Source organism: Pyrenophora tritici-repentis, chromosome 10, assembly GCF_003171515.1.
Source record: "Pyrenophora tritici-repentis strain M4 chromosome 10, whole genome shotgun sequence".
Lineage (NCBI taxonomy): Eukaryota > Fungi > Ascomycota > Dothideomycetes > Pleosporales > Pleosporaceae > Pyrenophora > Pyrenophora tritici-repentis.
Window position 1 is genome coordinate 1,581,683 of NC_089399.1, and position 16,722 is coordinate 1,598,404.

At 52.6% G+C, this 16,722-nt stretch overlaps 9 protein-coding genes across 9 annotated transcripts; 4 read left to right on the plus strand and 5 right to left on the minus strand.

Moving 5' to 3' along the window:
• Window positions 1-1,340: 1,340 nt before the first annotated feature.
• Window positions 1,341-2,809, plus strand: PtrM4_044380 (ChiA, Chitinase; the record flags this gene model as incomplete). The annotated part of the gene is made up of 4 exons (XM_001937259.2): window positions 1,341-1,478; window positions 1,531-2,097; window positions 2,152-2,622; window positions 2,702-2,809. The coding sequence occupies 4 exons, from the start codon at window positions 1,341-1,343 to the stop codon at window positions 2,807-2,809; spliced, it is 1,284 nt and encodes a 427-aa protein (XP_001937294.1).
• A 529-nt stretch (window positions 2,810-3,338) lies between these two features.
• On the minus strand, window positions 3,339-4,644 carry PtrM4_044390 (LipA, Lipoate synthase; the record flags this gene model as incomplete). The annotated part of the gene is made up of 2 exons (XM_001937258.2): window positions 3,339-3,631; window positions 3,684-4,644. The coding sequence occupies 2 exons, from the start codon at window positions 4,642-4,644 to the stop codon at window positions 3,339-3,341; spliced, it is 1,254 nt and encodes a 417-aa protein (XP_001937293.1).
• Window positions 4,645-5,054: 410 nt separating this feature from the next.
• On the plus strand, window positions 5,055-8,001 carry PtrM4_044400 (SEC21, Vesicle coat complex COPI, gamma subunit; the record flags this gene model as incomplete). The annotated part of the gene is made up of 4 exons (XM_001937257.1): window positions 5,055-5,121; window positions 5,210-5,934; window positions 5,981-7,706; window positions 7,769-8,001. 4 exons carry the CDS (start codon window positions 5,055-5,057, stop codon window positions 7,999-8,001), a joined length of 2,751 nt encoding a protein of 916 aa, XP_001937292.1.
• Window positions 8,002-8,470: 469 nt separating this feature from the next.
• Window positions 8,471-10,459, minus strand: PtrM4_044410 (Arb2 multi-domain protein; the record flags this gene model as incomplete). Its single annotated transcript, XM_001937256.1, has 3 exons — window positions 8,471-9,540; window positions 9,590-10,228; window positions 10,276-10,459. The coding sequence occupies 3 exons, from the start codon at window positions 10,457-10,459 to the stop codon at window positions 8,471-8,473; spliced, it is 1,893 nt and encodes a 630-aa protein (XP_001937291.1).
• A 449-nt stretch (window positions 10,460-10,908) lies between these two features.
• Window positions 10,909-11,350, minus strand: PtrM4_044420 (mitochondrial 37S ribosomal protein uS14m; the record flags this gene model as incomplete). The annotated part of the gene is made up of 3 exons (XM_001937255.2): window positions 10,909-10,971; window positions 11,021-11,192; window positions 11,244-11,350. The coding sequence occupies 3 exons, from the start codon at window positions 11,348-11,350 to the stop codon at window positions 10,909-10,911; spliced, it is 342 nt and encodes a 113-aa protein (XP_001937290.1).
• A 375-nt stretch (window positions 11,351-11,725) lies between these two features.
• PtrM4_044430 (uncharacterized protein) lies at window positions 11,726-12,296 on the plus strand (the record flags this gene model as incomplete). The annotated part of the gene is made up of 2 exons (XM_066104522.1): window positions 11,726-11,879; window positions 11,929-12,296. 2 exons carry the CDS (start codon window positions 11,726-11,728, stop codon window positions 12,294-12,296), a joined length of 522 nt encoding a protein of 173 aa, XP_065959086.1.
• A 351-nt stretch (window positions 12,297-12,647) lies between these two features.
• On the minus strand, window positions 12,648-12,938 carry PtrM4_044440 (uncharacterized protein; the record flags this gene model as incomplete). The annotated part of the gene is made up of 1 exon (XM_066104523.1): window positions 12,648-12,938. The coding sequence occupies one exon, from the start codon at window positions 12,936-12,938 to the stop codon at window positions 12,648-12,650; it is 291 nt and encodes a 96-aa protein (XP_065959087.1).
• Window positions 12,939-13,481: 543 nt separating this feature from the next.
• Window positions 13,482-13,760, plus strand: PtrM4_044450 (uncharacterized protein; the record flags this gene model as incomplete). The annotated part of the gene is made up of 1 exon (XM_066104524.1): window positions 13,482-13,760. One exon carries the CDS (start codon window positions 13,482-13,484, stop codon window positions 13,758-13,760), a length of 279 nt encoding a protein of 92 aa, XP_065959088.1.
• Window positions 13,761-13,992: 232 nt separating this feature from the next.
• On the minus strand, window positions 13,993-15,504 carry PtrM4_044460 (Herpes-BLLF1 multi-domain protein; the record flags this gene model as incomplete). The annotated part of the gene is made up of 3 exons (XM_066104525.1): window positions 13,993-14,042; window positions 14,094-15,386; window positions 15,438-15,504. 3 exons carry the CDS (start codon window positions 15,502-15,504, stop codon window positions 13,993-13,995), a joined length of 1,410 nt encoding a protein of 469 aa, XP_065959089.1.
• Window positions 15,505-16,722: the final 1,218 nt, after the last annotated feature.

Genomic DNA, 16,722 nt, shown 5'->3' on the forward strand with positions numbered 1-16,722 from the left:
TTTAGCGTTGGTAAAACTATAACAATATCGGAGCGCGGCCGGGGCGATCAGATGGTCCGACGGCTTGACACATCCACGCGCGCGCAAAGCAGCTTGTGTGAAGATGGACTAGTTTCTCGTAGCTGGTTTGACAACTACCTTATCTAGAAAGAAACCAGATTGCCATTCAACCTGTCTGTGGCGCAAGTGCCGAACCTCTTATCCTGGACAAGGTGGTATCCTACCCCATGGCGCCCGCTTGACTACCGCACTACACCCTCTGAGCCCACGTTCTTATTCGACCGTTGGCAACGTTGCGAATATACCAGTTGTTCGGTCTCACTCTAGTAGCCAATCCAGACCCAGAAGTTGCCATCCTATGGAACGGGTAGCAACGCTGTGTGTAGCAATGGAACCTGATACTATGTTGTATCTTGACGTTACTCACCTCTATAAGCGAAGGATTCATGAAGAGGTCCTAGAGGAGGTGTCAGAGACTGCATAGCACACGAAGATTATGCATAGAAGTGGAGCTCTCGACTGCTCAAGGGTCTCCTTCCGAACGACTGGGGAGTCATTTCCTTGCGATATACCCTCCGAATAATTATTTGGAGAGGCATTCAGAAGAGCATTAGATCCAGAAAGACCTTGTGAAGGTAGATAAACGCTTGGGTATCGAAAGAGACGATGAATGCTTGTGCTTATGGAGAGCCTAAGAAAGCCTCTTGCCGATCTTGTTCACAAGTTTACTCATGCGAGACGTCATTGCTTCTGATGCTCCGATACTTGAACCAGATGCCCCTACCCACCCGCCTCTAGATCTGCGCCCAGCCGAACGCTCTGGTCAAAGATTCCACGAACTCTCGGACGTCTTCGCGACATCGGGACTAAGATGTCTTGTCAAACAAGCACGCGCGGATATTAGCCTCGCCTCGCGCACTCCTGTTACTGCGCGTGGGCGACAATATGTGTCCATGAGCGCTATGAGTCTGCAGTCTCTCGATGCTTCTCTTCTGACTCCTCATGTTACATTCCTTTTGCAGAGCTTTTGTAGCATTCACTAGTCGCCCCTTGGCTCATTGCATGGTCTACTGACCCCCCTTTATCATCCTTGACGCATTGTCCAAGTCGACTCTATACCGCCACAGTCGGTATTAGTCAACCTCACAACTATAAGTATTGGAGATTCTGGAGCTTTTTCGACACTGTCAATCATTTCACGCATCCTCGACTTTTACGCTTTGGCATTCAATCGAAGCCGGTTTCGTACCTGCACTAGCCTGCGCCAGCCTGCGCCACAGCCACGTAGCACAACGACATAGTGCGCCACTAGCGACATCATAAGGATGCGCGCCTCCAACATGTTTGTCTCAGGTGTAACATTGTTACTTGCGTCACCTATGATTATCCAGGCCGCCGCAATACAACAACAGCCCCTTGGAGAAATGAAATCTCCAGCTGCTACGGGGTTCAAGAATGTGGCCTACTTTGTGAACTGGGTTTGTTCGCTTATCAAAATAGTGGAGAACTTTGCTCTGACAATGCTTACAGGCTATTTATGGTCGCAACTACAACCCTCAAGATCTTCCCGCTGAGGAACTTACCCATGTTCTTTATGCTTTTGCAGATGTTCGAGACTCTGGCGAGGTTTTCTTGACAGATACCTGGTCGGACATTGACAAACACTACGCGAATGACTCGTGGAATGACGTTGGTAACAATGTCTATGGATGCGCTAAGCAGTTGTTTCTCCAGAAGAAGCGCAATCGTGGCTTGAAGGTGCTCTTGTCGATTGGTGGCTGGACGTACTCTTCCCACTTTGTCCAGCCAGCCTCGACCGCAGATGGCCGGGCCAGGTTCGCAAGCACTTCCGTAAAGATCCTATCTGATCTTGGCTTCGATGGCCTCGACATTGACTGGGAATATCCGGCAGATGAGACACAAGCCAACAACATGGTCTTGCTTCTGGCCGCAGTCCGTGAAGCACTCGACACATACTCTAGTCAAAACGCCAACGGCCAACATCTTCTCTTGACCGTTGCTTCCCCTGCAGGTCCCACCAACTACAACAAAATGAAGCTCAAGGCCATGGACCAGTACCTCGACTTCTGGAACTTGGTAAGCGCCTCACTCCCACCCATCCACGCCGCACTTACTAACACGACCGCTTAGATGGCCTACGACTACGCCGGTTCCTGGGACACAAACGCTGGCCACATGGCAAACTGGTTCCCCTCCACAACTAACCCAAACAGCACCATGTTTAGCACCTCTAAAGCCCTCTCCGACTACATTGCCGCCGGCGTCCCCGCCTCCAAAATCGTCGTCGGCATGCCCCTCTATGGCCGCTCCTTTGCCGCGACCGACGGCCCTGGAAAACACTTCCAAGGCGTCGGTCCCGGAACCTGGGAATCAGGTGTCTACGACTACAAAGTCCTACCTGATAACGGCGCTGTAGAGTACACAGACACGGATATTGCGGCAAGCTGGAGCTACGATGCTGGTAAACGTCTTATGATTAGTTACGATACCCCTGCTATTATCCAGCAAAAGACGCAGTTGATTAGGGAGCAGGGGCTTGGTGGGGGGATGTGGTGGGAGAGTTCTGGTGATAAGAAGGGCGAGGGGAGTTTGATCTCGACTGTAAGTTCTTTTTATTCTGTTTTCGGGGCGGGTTTGCTCGATGAAATGGTAATGTTTGGGGCTGACACTGTGAAAATAGTTTGTGAAGAATATTGGTGGTACGGGTCAGCTTGACCGGTCGTCTAATTTACTGAGTTACCCGGTGAGCAAGTATGATAACTTGCGGGCGGGGATGCCTAACAATTAGGGTCTTGGAGAAGGTGGTGCGAGGAAGCTTGTGACGGTAGGTACATGTGCATTGCAAGATGATGTTCTTGTCACGGTCTGGTCATGCGTTATTGCTATCTCACTCGCCTCATATCTTTCTTTAGATGATCTAGTTACCCTAGTTCCTTCCTTTTTTGTATATACCCATATTGTTTCCTTGGTGTTTGAACTCGGATATCATAGACTGACAGAAGGACGTTCATTGGAAGGATCTTCTTACTTTCCTTCTTTCTTTCTGTTGAGATGCAGTACTTGGCGGACACATCTAGATAGTAGAGGAGTGGACGAGGCTGTATATATGAACTCGTTATATTGGACTACGATTCTTGTCAACACTGGCGGATGTGAATGATATCTTGATTCGTGAAAACGAGCTCTGTTGAAACTGTTGTTACAGTGACGTTACACGACATGAAAGCCAAAGCCAAAGCCAAGATCGGGTTGAAGTAGATCCTGGAAAATTTCAACAAGAAAAAATAAAACGCCGTCTATATGGATTACTGTAACAATCATAACGCCTTGCCAACTTCCTCTGCGGCACTCAGTTCAGCAACGTCATTTTTGCCTGCGCTGCTACCCAGCCTTCGCTTCTTGAGTACGTTTTCAATAAAGGCTTCGCCGGCTTTGTAACTCGAGCGCACGAGTGGGCCGGAGGCGCAGTATAGGAAACCCATGTCGAGGGCACGCTGGCGCCAGAGCTCAAACTTATCGGGGGTGACGTAGTCGTGGACGGCCATGTGGCGCTTGGTAGGTCGCATGTATTGGCCAAAGGTTACGACGTCGACATTGTTTGCGCGGAGTTCTGAGTAGTTTGTTAGTCTCGTGTGGTTGGATATGTAATGATACAGGCTTACCCCTCAGCGCGTGCCAGAGATCCTCGTCTGTTTCTCCAAGACCCAGCATCATGCTCGTCTTGGTGATGAGCTCTGGTCGTTCTTCCTTTGCCGACCTCAAAACATCCAAACTCTGCCTGAACTTGGCCCTGCGGTCGCGTACAAAGGGCGTAAGGCGCTCGGTAGTCTCGATGTTGTGCGCAAATACATCAACGCCACTCCGCGCCACCACCTTGGCCATCTCCAAGTTGCCTCCATAGTCTCCGCCCAGCAGTTCGACGAGTTGTGTCGGGTTCTTCTGCTTGATCTTCATGATTGTCTCGGCAATGTGATGGGCTCCTGAATCCGCGAGGTCGTCGCGGTCAACGACGGTAATGACGACATAGCCCAGACCCCATCTCCGCAGCGCCTCCGCAGTGTTCTCCGGTTCGTGGGGATCCAGTGGCGGAGGTGCCTTGGAAGTCTTTACAGCGCAGAAACGGCAGCCTCGTGTACAGGTATCACCCATGAGCATTATGGTTGCCGTTGCCGCACTCTTGGAACTTCCGCCCCAGCAGTCGGAGATGTTGGGACATCTCGCCTCCTCGCATACGGTGGCCAGGTTCAGACCGCGGAGATCCTTCTTGATCTGTTTGTAGTTTTGGTTCGCATTCGAGGGTATGGGCGTTCTCAGCCACTCTGGTAGTCGTGTGATGGTCTTCTTGCGGCCTTCGGGCCCAACTTGTACTGTCTTGATTTCGTAGGCTTCGGTGGGGGAGAGGGGCGCGTTGGGGTTCACAAAGTCACCAAATGAAGGACCAGCATTGAGGGTATCGCTAAACGACGTTGGGGGTCGTGATCGCTTTCCCGGGGCCTCGGGCACTGAGGTTTGTGGAGTATCGGAGGTTGTGGCAAAACTTCTTAATGGTGTTCTCGAGCGCGGGACCACCTTCAGTGTAGAGGATGTGAGAAAACAACGTGAGCGCGGTATTGAGGTTGCCATTGTGTCTAATATGTGTATGAATGAAGAAGAAAGAGTGAAAAAAAGAGCGACCGACAGCGATGGCGCAAGTCAGGACGCCAGAGCCTTGAATACCCGGACTACATTTAGTTGGAGTTTCCGAGCGCCAAGGCCTGGGACATGCAAGAGCAGCCCACACGCCGACATCCCTGCAGCTGCACTCCCGCCGGAGAGGCCATCTTCAACGTCGCCAATTCAGGACGACTAGACTACGGCAAAACAAACCACGCCTAATACCCTCACGCCCTCGAACAACGCAATTGCAATTGTAGGGTGGCATCCGGACACGTTTACTGCACCCCCGTCGCAAAAGGCCACGTTAGGCGGAGGAAGAGAGGGACAAGTTTACATACCCAAGGAGAGCTAGCACTCGGTGCTGCACCCAAAACACCATGGACAAGAAGCACGAGGACGCTGGCGGCGTGGCGCAGATTGACAAGACATCCGTCTTCCAAGAAGGTAGGCGCCATATCATTTCACACATGACACCCGCACGCCAAAGTAGCGGGGAGCATTGCGCGCAATGGACGCTGACGTTGCTGTCCAGCACGAGTATTCAACCAGAGCCCTATATCGCCCAGGAAATGTAGAGTGATCCTGACCAAGCTGGCCCTACTGCTCTTCACCGGAGAGAGCTGGGGCCGGCAAGAAGCCACGACCCTCTTCTTCGGCATCTCCAAGCTCTTCCAGAACAAGGATGCCGCTCTCCGCCAGATGGTCTACCTGGTCATCAAGGAGCTCGCTGGCTCTGCCGACGATGTCATCATGGTCACCTCTTCGATTATGAAGGATACCTCGGTCGGCAGCGACGTCGTATACCGCCCAAATGCCATCCGCGCCCTCTGCCGTGTCATCGACGCTTCCACCGTACAAGCCATCGAGCGTCTCGTCAAGACGTGCATAGTCGACAAGAATCCCTCGGTAGCCTCGGCCGCGCTCGTGTCCTCATACCACCTCCTCCCTGTTGCAAAAGATGTCGTTCGGAGATGGCAGTCTGAAGCCGCAGAGGCAGCTTCTGGAAGCAAGTCGGGCGGTGGTTTCTTGGGTGGGTTTGGAGGAGGCTCGCATACCACTCTGCAGGCCAGCACAAACTACATGACACAGTACCATGCCATTGGTCTGCTATACCAAATGCGCTCTGGCGACAGGATGAGCTTGGTCAAGATGGTGCAGCAGTACTCGGCTGCAGGTGTGGTCAAGAGCCCTGCTGCCACCGTCTTGCTGGTTAGGTTGGCAGCTAAGTTGGCTGAGGAGGACCCAAATCTGCGAAAGGTACGTCATCAACAGCTCCGCCAACTTGTCTTGCTAACGTCCACAGCCCATGATGCAACTCCTCGACGGTTGGTTGCGCCACAAGTCCGAGATGGTCAACTTCGAGGCCGCAAAGGCCATTACCGACATGCGCGACGTTACCGATGCCGAGCTCGTACAGGCTGTTCACGTGCTCCAGCTCTTCCTGACATCCCCTCGCGCTGTCACCAAATTCGCCGCTCTTCGCATCCTGTCGCAAATGGCATCGTTCAAGCCGGACGCTGTTCGCTCGTGCAACCAGGACATTGAATCGCTCATCACAAACTCGAACCGCAGCATCGCTACCTTTGCCATTACTACACTCCTCAAGACGGGCAATGAGTCGTCTGTAGACAGACTGATGAAGCAAATCACAGGCTTCATGGCTGAGATTACGGATGAGTTCAAGGTTACAATTGTGGAGGCTGTGCGAACACTGGCTTTGAAGTTCAAGGCGAAGCAGTCGGGCTTCCTCGCCTTCCTTAGTGGCATCTTGCGCGATGAGGGTGGCTACGAATTCAAGCGTGCTGTTGTGGAAGCCATCATGGACCTTATCCGCTTCGTACCAGAGGCCAAGGAGGATGCGCTTGCGACGCTTTGCGAATTTATCGAAGACTGCGAGTTTACGAAGCTCGCCGTCAGGATTCTATTCGTGCTTGGACGTGAAGGCCCTTCGACACCACACCCCACAAAGTACATTCGTTACATCTACAACCGCGTGGTTTTGGAGAATGCTATTGTTAGGGCCGCAGCAACCTCCGCCCTTGCCAAGTTTGGTGTTGGTCAGAAAGACCCAGAGATCAAGAAATCGGTGCACGTTCTCCTTACCAGATGCCTCGACGATGTCGACGACGAAGTCCGAGATCGTGCTGCGTTGAACCTCCGATTGATGGACCAAGGTGACGACGACATGGCTATCAGCTTCATTCGCAACGACTCCATGTTCTCGCTGCCTGTTCTCGAGCATCAATTGGCCATGTACGTTAGCTCCGACTCTCGCGACACCTTTGAGACCGCCTTCGACATCACCAAGATCCCAACAGTATCACGCGAGCAAGCAGACGCAGCAGATCTTACCAAGAAGACCGAAGGTGCTACACCAACTCTCAAAGCCCCCAGCGCCGCCAAAGCACCATCAAAAGCCGGCGCAGATGCTGCGGCCAATGCAGCAAACAATGCGCAAAAGTATGCTGCGGAGCTACAAAAGATTCCGGAACTGGCAGCGCATGGCGGTGTACTCAAGTCGAGTGATCCTGTCGAGCTTACCGAATCAGAGACCGAATACGTCGTTACCGCCATCAAGCATATCTTCAAGGATCACATTGTCCTTCAATACGACATCAAGAACACTCTTGATGACACCGTTTTGGTCGACGTTGAGATGGTTGTCACACCAGAAGACGATGGCGATGTCCAATTAGAAGAGGAATTCGTTATCCCAGCACCCAAGCTTGCCACAAACGAGCCTGGAACCGTCTACGTATCCTTTAAGCGCCTGGAAACCGAGTCGCAATTCATCGCCGCTAGCTTCACAAACGTCCTCAAGTTCACAACAAAGGAAATCGACCCCAGCACCAACGAGCCAGAAGAGGGCGATGGCTACGCCGACGAATACTCGGTCGAGGACCTTTACCTCACCGGCGCGGATTACGTTGTTCCGGCGTATGCTGGTAGCTTTGACAACGTGTGGGATCAGTCGAACGGCGATTCGGCAACTGAGACTCTACAGCTGGGTAACATGAAGAGCATAGCAGGTATGATCAGACCATTCAGTATTAGATCTCATCTAGGGAATCCAGCACTAACACTATCACAGATGCAACCGAACAACTCACAAAGACGCTCTCCCTCCAACCCCTCGAAGGCACAGACGTCGCTCTCTCGGCTTCAACACATACGCTCAAACTCTACGGCAAGACTATTACAGGCGGAAAGGTGGCGGCTATGGTGCGGATGGCGTTTAGTGCAAAGACTGGGGTTACGATGAAGATTGATGTCAGGAGTGAGGAGGAGGGTGTTGCCGCCCTCGTTGTGGGTAGTGTGTCGTAGTCTGTCTGTGATTTTGATGATTTTTTTTCCACGATGAAAGATTGAGGTGATGAGCCGGTCGGGTCTGGGGGTTGTTGCCAAAGGAACAGATACGTATGTACGTATGTTGTGTTGGAAGTGAAAGTGAAAGGAAAGTGAAAGTAAAGCGTAAAAGAGGGTAGTCGGTCTGCAAGACTTTCTTGATTCTTCTTCTTGGTGTTGCTCTGCTGCTGGGATGTCTGTGTTGTGGTGATGATGGTGATGATGATGACTGAAATGTGTTCTTTGATCCCTTTTCTGTTAAAGGACAATGTTGATTGTGGCTCGATGTACATTTTGAACCAAGTTCTGAACTCTCGCATAGCCTACTTTCGTTTCCGTTGGGGAAGAAGAAACGCCTTGGATGATTGACTAAAAGAGTCTTTCATGTCAGAATATCCCATCAAAGTGCACAACTCCTCATAGACCCACCTCTCTCAACACATCTCATCTACAGAAACGCCTTCTCATCATCACTAACCTTACCACCCTCCTCCTCCTCATCCACTCCAAACTCCTCGTCCATCTCCCTCTCGACATCAACCTCATCCATCTCCTTCTCCACACCAACCTCCTCCACTGCACCCCCACCCATCAACCCCGTAGCCTTCAACAACTCACTATCCACCATGGTCCCCGCAAACGGCACCTTTGGCCCCTCAGCCCTTGGCTTCCAGCTCTCACGCTTCGACTCCGCTTCACCTGCGACCGCGCCACCACAACTCAGCGCCTCCATCTCCAGCTTCTCCACGTGAGTTGCCAGCTCCGAGATTTTGGTTTCCAGGGCCTTGCGTCCGGGTGCTAGTTCAGAGATGTCCGTAGGACAGGCGGCGAGCTCGACGCTGAGTTCGAGGAGCGTGTCGCGAGCGTCGGCGAGGGCTTGTTGCTCGGGTGTGAGGAGATCGGGTGGCGGTGTGAAGTCGATGGGAGCCTGCTCGGGGTCGAAGGACATGGGGTTATCGGGTGTGGGTTTAGGGGCTTCAGTAAAGGCTTTGAGGGAGAGAGGGTTACGGTAGTTTTCGGGGTCTTGGGCGACTTCTTCGAAGAAGGAGAGGATGGCGTGTTGGACGGTGGGGTTGGTGAAGATGCATTCGCCGACGGGGTTTGCGCCACCGGAAAAGGTGGGACAGACGACGCCTTGGTCTGTCCAGTCTGCGGGTGCGTCGGGGTCGGTTGGGGGAGTGAGTTCCGGGTTTGAAGCTGGGGTGATGGCGATAGAGAGACGGTGCAGGGTGTTCGTGAGGATTGCTACTGCGCCGGTGGGAATGCCTTCGTGCCAGGAAATGTGCTTGGCTGAACGCATGCACGATGTCGTGTCTTGCGGCTGGCTGTTCGCTGTGTCCTGATGGTAGTCGTCGGGTAGGCTGGTACAATGCAGTGGGTTGAAGGTGAGGTCGTTGTACTTCCACTGGCGGGTGCGTTGACGGAGGAATGCTCGGGCATGTGGATTATGGATCTCAGCATCGGCGACGGTAGAGTCGACGAGTGCCATGGCAGTGATGCGGGAGCCATATTTCTCAACTAAAAGAAATTCAGTTCAGATAACCAAAGCTGGTAACGCAATACTTACAGTTGTTGCCGATCAAGCTCACAATACGCTGGGTGCCATTCTCGAGGGCAATGACATAGACCTCTGCGTCAGCCGCCACTCGCTCAGGATTACAGATGACTTGATCAAAGACAGTCTTGAGATGCTCTTCTGGAGTTCGATGTCCAGGCACACGGTTCACCTCTTCATCGATGGGGATCATATCGTGTACCACCGACTTGCGCGGCATGGCGGACCAGCTGCGTAAAGTCATAGCCTGATCGTACTTGGTCGAATAGAGCAACTGGCCCATGTTAAGTACAACTAGCCCAGGCGTAGTACTGTCGTCGTCGAGCTTGAATCCATCTTTGAAGATATCCGCGTCCTTGTCGGCACTGTTGTTGGGAGCCGAGCGCTTGATGATTTCCTTGACGAAGTTGACTACGGATCCGCCGTTGATGCCGAGTTCTCGCTGCAGTTGCCTGTACGCCAGAATGCCCAGATCCTGTAAAGTGTCGTTGACGATGACGATGACGCGCTTGCGTGACTTCAGTACATCGGGTGAGGGACTCAGGATTGGCACATGCGGTCCGTTGGGTTTGGACATGCCGAACTTGGGGAGATGGATACAGTTGATACCAAGGTAGGACAAGCGCTTCTCTGCCTCTTTGCGCTGGCAGGCTGCTGTTTGTTAGTCGGACTCCAAGATGTGCGATGTCTTAACTCACTCTGCATGGCCTCACGGCGCACTTCGTTGACGCGCTCATTGTTCGTGGCGTGGTAGACGAACTGCTTCTCTGGCGCATTTATCCTGCGAATGCAGCCCGTCTTGTTGATAAAGTAGCCGAGCTTCTTCAGATCCGCTGGGAAGGAAGGGTCGGCTGGCAATGAGTCCTCCACACGTACAAACATGATGGGGTAATCACGGTCTAGCTGCGGTGGTGGTACGGATGATGCGCTTTGAGTCCAGTTTACTGAGTTAAGTTGCAGTTATATTTGAGGAAGCAGATGTCGTGGTCAGTGATGAGTTGAAGTTTTATTACTGGCAGGGGGAGCTGCCACTGTTTGCGCCTGCTGAAGCGGTGAGGTAAACAGTGAGAGAAGAAATGTCCGGGTATACGCGTGCTGCAAAGGACCCTGGAGACGGACAACATGCAAACGCAGGCGCCCTGCAGCGGAAAGTCTGCCTCGCCATCATATGCCGACTGTACGGTACGGCGTTTGCTCTAAAGGCGGGGCTTTGCAGGTCTGTATTCTGGACCAATATACGATTTCATATTCCATTCATGGTTTCCGCAAGTACGCCGCCTAATGCCCGAGTATTGTACACATATTCCAAAGAATGCCTCCTCCGAGCAGGTCTACCAACTTGCTTTCTTGACACCCGGCAGGTTTCCAGCGAGCGCGTTAACTCGGAATTGGTACTGCAATACAGTTAGCCTTAGTCTTTATGCGGGAACCAAATACACATACTCTGCCCATCCTGAAGTCGCTAAAGACACCACGGCCCTTGCCTCCCATTATACACCTGTTCTTGATCTGTGTGTAGCGGGTGTAGCAGTGCATCTCTGACAATTGGAGCTGAGCTTGCGCGCGAACTCTTTGCGGCAGTGTAGTGTTGCGGATGATGTATCGGAGTGCTTGTCTGTGTCGTCTTTAGTCCTTGTTTATAACATAAGGGTGTGGAGGCGCATACCGCTCTGGCTCGTTCTCGGAGTAGACCTTCCGCTTCGTATGGTCGCGAATGTTGCGGATCTTCGTAAAGCATCCGATATCCAGCTTGGCCGCGCGGAATTGAGACATGATGGCGCTTGATGAGGTCCGCTGGCTATCTTCAAAAGTCGATGAAGCGACGATGAGGTTGCGCACAAATTCCGAGGTTCCGCCGCTGCCCCGCCTACCACCAATCAGGACGAGGCTGTCTCCAACTCTTCCAAGGTTCACTGACGTCTGGCACGACACAGAATTGTGGTTAATTTTGTGTGACTGGTGTGCGGTGTGCTGTTGGAGAAACAATTACTCCCGGTTTTTCTTAAACGCGGCGACAAAGAGGACTCCCGATTTGCCTAGCTGCCATCTGGCGAGATCAACCCGCCAACGACCTCTTCAACTACATAAGCAATCTGCGTAACCGTACCTCTACACTCAACCAAGGCTGAACATCCGAATTAGACAGCAATGTTCAGCCCAAGCGATGTAAAGAACATCTTCGCTCTTTTTCCTCCACAAGAGACTTCCGATTTCATACCACAGTTCACACTATCATCTCGTGGCCATGGTTTCGTGACCCTCCAGTTCGCCCAAGCACAGTTCAGAGGTCGAGTAACCAAAGGTAAGTTGATTCGATAGAACCGTGCGAAGTGTTTACTTACTTTTTATAGAAACTCAACGGATACCACTTTCAGATTTTGCTAGCGAACTTGACATAGATCAGACGCTTGTAGATCAGCTCGCGCGGAATCATCCAAAACTTTGCTTACTAAGTGTGGACCGGAAACACATCATCCCTTTTCATGAACGAGATGCACTGCGGGAAAAGCTTTCTGGTCTATTGTCCAATGGACTAGTTGCCAAAGCCGACTTCGCTACGCAACACGATATCTGGCTCAACAGTTTGGACGCTCTACTCGCCGACCATGATGGCGAAGTGCTGAGTATTGACGGCTACGTATGTAAAAGATCTTACGAAAGCGCCATTTCGGAAGCTATCTCCAGTCGGGTTGATCAAGCGCTCAAGAACGTGCAGTAAGTGCAATTCATACTCCATTAGTATCATTATCTAACACTGCATAGAACAACCAGCATCAAGTCAGAAGACTTACCAAACAACCCATCAATATGGTTCATCTCCCACACTCTGAACCAAGTCTTAGAGAAGGAGAATCTCACCTCTCAATTTCACATCCAAGAATCCAATGGTACCATCTCCTGTACACCCAAACAACTCATCGAATCCAAACGCGACGCAACGCTCAATAGTCTCCAATCCGGCGCACTCGCGTACCTCGATCTTCAGAAATTCGCCTCCGACTACCCCGACTTCTTCTCTACCTACAAAGACGCCGTCTCCCACTTCCAAAACCTACCCAACATCACCGTACTAGACACCTTCGCCGTCTCCAAACCATGGACAACGCAAATTCAGCAAGACTGCATCCGCATCCTCGAACAAGAAGGCTCCACACTCGACGTAACCGAAGTAATCGGATCCCGTCTCCCCGCCAGCATCGTCGAAACAGTCTCCTCGCAATCCAAAGACGCCATCATAAGCGCCCTCTCCCAAAAGCCCCCAGGCCAACGCATCATCCGCGTCGGCCACCTCATCCTCACAGAAACCAGACGTGACGGCGCCATCGACGAACTCGCAACCTACGCAACCCAAGACGCCCATTCCCAATGGCAAACTCTCCTCAACGATCCCACAACCACAAACAACACCACCACAGCCCCCGACCCAAAGTATTCACGTGACAGAATCCGCAATCTAATCCCCCCTTCAGGCCTCGTCCAGCGCCTCCTCCTCGCCACAAAACCCGTCGACAAAGCGCTAGAAGAGACTTTCTACAACACGCTCGCGCCTCTGGAAACCGCAAATGAAGAAGATTTCGCTACATACTGGTCTGACCGCTGTCTCGCCCGCTACAACATCTACAGCACAGGTCTAACAGGCGTCTCGGACCCCAAAGTGCACGACCAACTCGCCCAGCTACTCGCTGCGTATGCGAAGAAAGAACTTATACCGGATACGCTGGCTAAAGCGCGCGCACAGCGTCTGGTGCAGAGTCGGCGGACGCGCAAGAATGTCGCGAGGTTGAGTGGTGTGCTGGAGACGGTGGAGGGCGTGGCTGGTATTGCGACGGCGTTGGACAAGTTTAATAAGAAACAGGGGGTTGAGGCACCGGGGGAGACGACGCTGGTGGCGGCGAAGAAGGTCATGGTGGAGGATATGCTGAGGCGGTTGCAGAAGCAGAAGGCGAGTGATGGGCCGGTGTTATTTTTGACCCTCGTGGTTGTGCTGTTTGCAAGACAGTATGATGGTGTGGTTTATGCGACGGGCAAGTTTGCACCCAAGTTATTGAAGCAGCTCAAGGGGACGTTGGATAAGGTGCAGTATGAGAAGGTGGAGGCGTGGAAGGAGGCTGCGAAGACTAATGCGTTGACTCCCGAAGACAGGGCGGAGATGGTGAAGATGGCTGAGGCCGGAGGCGATTAGTTGAGCTGGTGGAGTGGTATTCGCTACAACAAAGTCAGGTTCAAAACAACATTGCATGCAGAGAATATGTATCGAAGTAAGAATTATTATTCATTTAGGCTATCTAAGTAGCCAGTTGGATATCGTGGGTATTCGTGAAATCATGCCATGAAACCATGTCTAAAGACATTCGCAATGTTCTCATCTCATGAAGATTTTCCATGATGTGGAGGACAGTGGGACGACTCAGAACTTAGTCCATGATGCCGCGCTTGCCGTCGTGGTCGGCGTCCTTCTTGGGGTCTAGAGAGCTGGTTAGTTTCATGATAGTCCGAGAAGCTGGAGATTACTTACTGAGCTTGTCCATCATGGAAGGCTTGCCGTGAACATCAGAGGTACCGTGCTGACCTGAAACATGTTGGTGGTCATCCCGGATGGAGGAGTGAGGAACAGCGTGGGATTGAGGTTCAACGAGGGCCTTGGGGAGCTCGCTCTTGCTAGCGTAGCCGCCCTGAGCCACATCGCCTCGCCCCACAGTGCCCTCGACGTGTCCGGGAACGCTGCCATGCTCACCTGTGGTGCTAGTGTGATGACCAGTTCCACCAATTCCAGTGCTTCCTACGCCTCCTCCAACACGGGGGTCGGCAGTGTTAGCAGCGTGAGAGCTGTGAGGGCCGGTAGGGTCGGAGTGTCCAAGGCCGCCGGTAGTGCTGTGTCCAGTGACTCCTGAGCCAGTGGTGTTGTAAGCACCAGTTCCAGTGCTGCCTACACCGCCAACGCGAGGATCAGCCTGGTTGGCCATACGTGAGCCGTGGGGGCCGCTGGGGTCGTTGAAGTCTGCAGTTCCGTGGCCACCAGTCATTCCAGTGCCCATGGTGTTGCCAGTTGAAGAACCGAGACCGTGGCCGGTAGTGGAGTGGCCAGTCAAGCCGCTGCCGTGAGACTCGGTGTATTGGCCAGCACCGACACCACCAACACCTGCAGTGTTGCCTACAGTTCCCAGACGGTCAGAGTCGACACGCGGGTCAGCCTTGTTCATCATGCCGGAGTTGTGGGGACCAGTTGGGTCTGTGCCGTGAGTAGATGAGCCGAGACCAGTGCCGTGTGTGGTGGATGAGCCAAGGCCGGTACCGTGGGTAGTCGAGGAACCAAGGCCAGTGCCGTGTGTGGTGGATGAACCAAGGCCAGTTCCATGTGTAGTGGATGATCCAAGACCGGTACCGTGAGTGGTAGATGAACCGAGACCGGTGCCGTGGGTGGTCGAGGAACCAAGACCAGTGGTACCGTGAGACTCAGTGTACTGTCCAGCACCAATCCCGCCAGCTCCTGCAGTGTTACCTGCAGTGCCGAGGCGGTCAGAGTCAACACGTGGGTCAGCCTTGTTCATCATGCTGGAGTTGTGAGGACCAGATGGATCTGTGCCGTGGGTGGTGCCTGTGGTTGATGAACCAAGACCAGTTCCATGTGTGGTGTTGTGGGTGGTGCCATGAGTGCCAGAGGTACCGAGACCAGTGCTTACACCGGAGCTGTGGTGGTCGCTGGCGAAGCCACCTGCACCAGTAGTACCAGTGGTAGTACCTGAAGTGTTGTGGACAGAAGGGTCGGCAGTGTTAGCAGCGTGGGAGCTGTGAGGGCCAGTGGGGTCATCTGAAGAGAGTCAGTAAGGTTTCAATGGCAGTGTAGAAGAGATGTACTCACCATGGGTCTTGTCCTTGTGCATGACCTGGTCGACCTTGGCCTTGACTTTCTCCATTACTCCTGACATGATTGCTGAGTTGTGTGTAGGTTGAGATGGGTGAAGGGGGTGAAGGGGGTGAAGTGGTTGATAAAGTGAAGAGTTGATTGAAGTGTTTGATTGTTGAAGTTGTTGTTTGGTTGTGTGATGAGAGAAGGTAAGAGAGTTCAGGTCCTCTTATATATACATTGGTGAGGGCAAGAGCAAGAACGCTTTAGCTTTACGTCATGTCTATGGAACCGTCACCTGTCAGCGGACGTTGTACCAACCGAAGCAACAGCTCCACAATCCCTGTTTCTCACGGCCCTTTGTCGTGGTCAGCTAGTGCCACAATCAACCCCAGCCGCAAGTGTAAGTTCGCGTCACTGCAGGATTGACCTCGACGTCATGGGTAATTTGAATGCCATGGCCAAACCTGCCCAATTCTCTCTCTATGCGGCAATAGCATGGTGATCTTGCGCTCAAACTTTCAGCTTAGACATGCCGTAGCGTTTGATGATTTCTACCGCCGCCACAATTATGGGCTAATTACGCAGCCACTCTTGCTGGACCCCTCATTGAGGGGCTCTGCGATGGATGAAGCTAACAACTAACCGTTTCTGCCGTGGTGGGGTTAGCTCTTCGACGGCGGTGCGTCATTCTACGATCCGACACACCAAAAGGTGGGGAACGGGAAAGCTTAGCAACTACTCCATTTCCTGATTCTCCCCATCTTGCATCACGCCTTGCTGGCCATTGACGCGCGTGCGGTACCAGATCCGCTGCAAACCTTGCTTACACCGCCACAGTTGACCGCGAAACAGGGCACAGTGTCATAGTGGGTACATGACCGCGAGGCCTAGAAGCCTTTGCATGGACATGCCCTTGTTACAAGACACAATGCCTTGGAAACGCGTTCCTGGGCTAATACCCACAAGTCAGTCGTTGCTGTGCCTTCTCGCAATCGGGTTTCCTGGGGGAACGCGTAAAGCTTGCATACGATGACGTCGTACCTTGGGCCCATGCAAATACTTTGCAATATTTTCACCAGCATATCTCGCAGATCATCTCAAGTCCAGAGAGATCTCCAAGATATCGAAATGCCTCTATAGAGACGATAGTCTGCTTCGTCGAGAGACGTTGTCTTGCGTAAGAATGAGCTTTGCGTGTGTGTTGACATGGAAGCTTGGGCCAAGTACGCGCCTATGACGTAGTGTGTATAGCTTCGACCCAACAACTTGACGGCCACGAACTACCTCCAAATGTCTA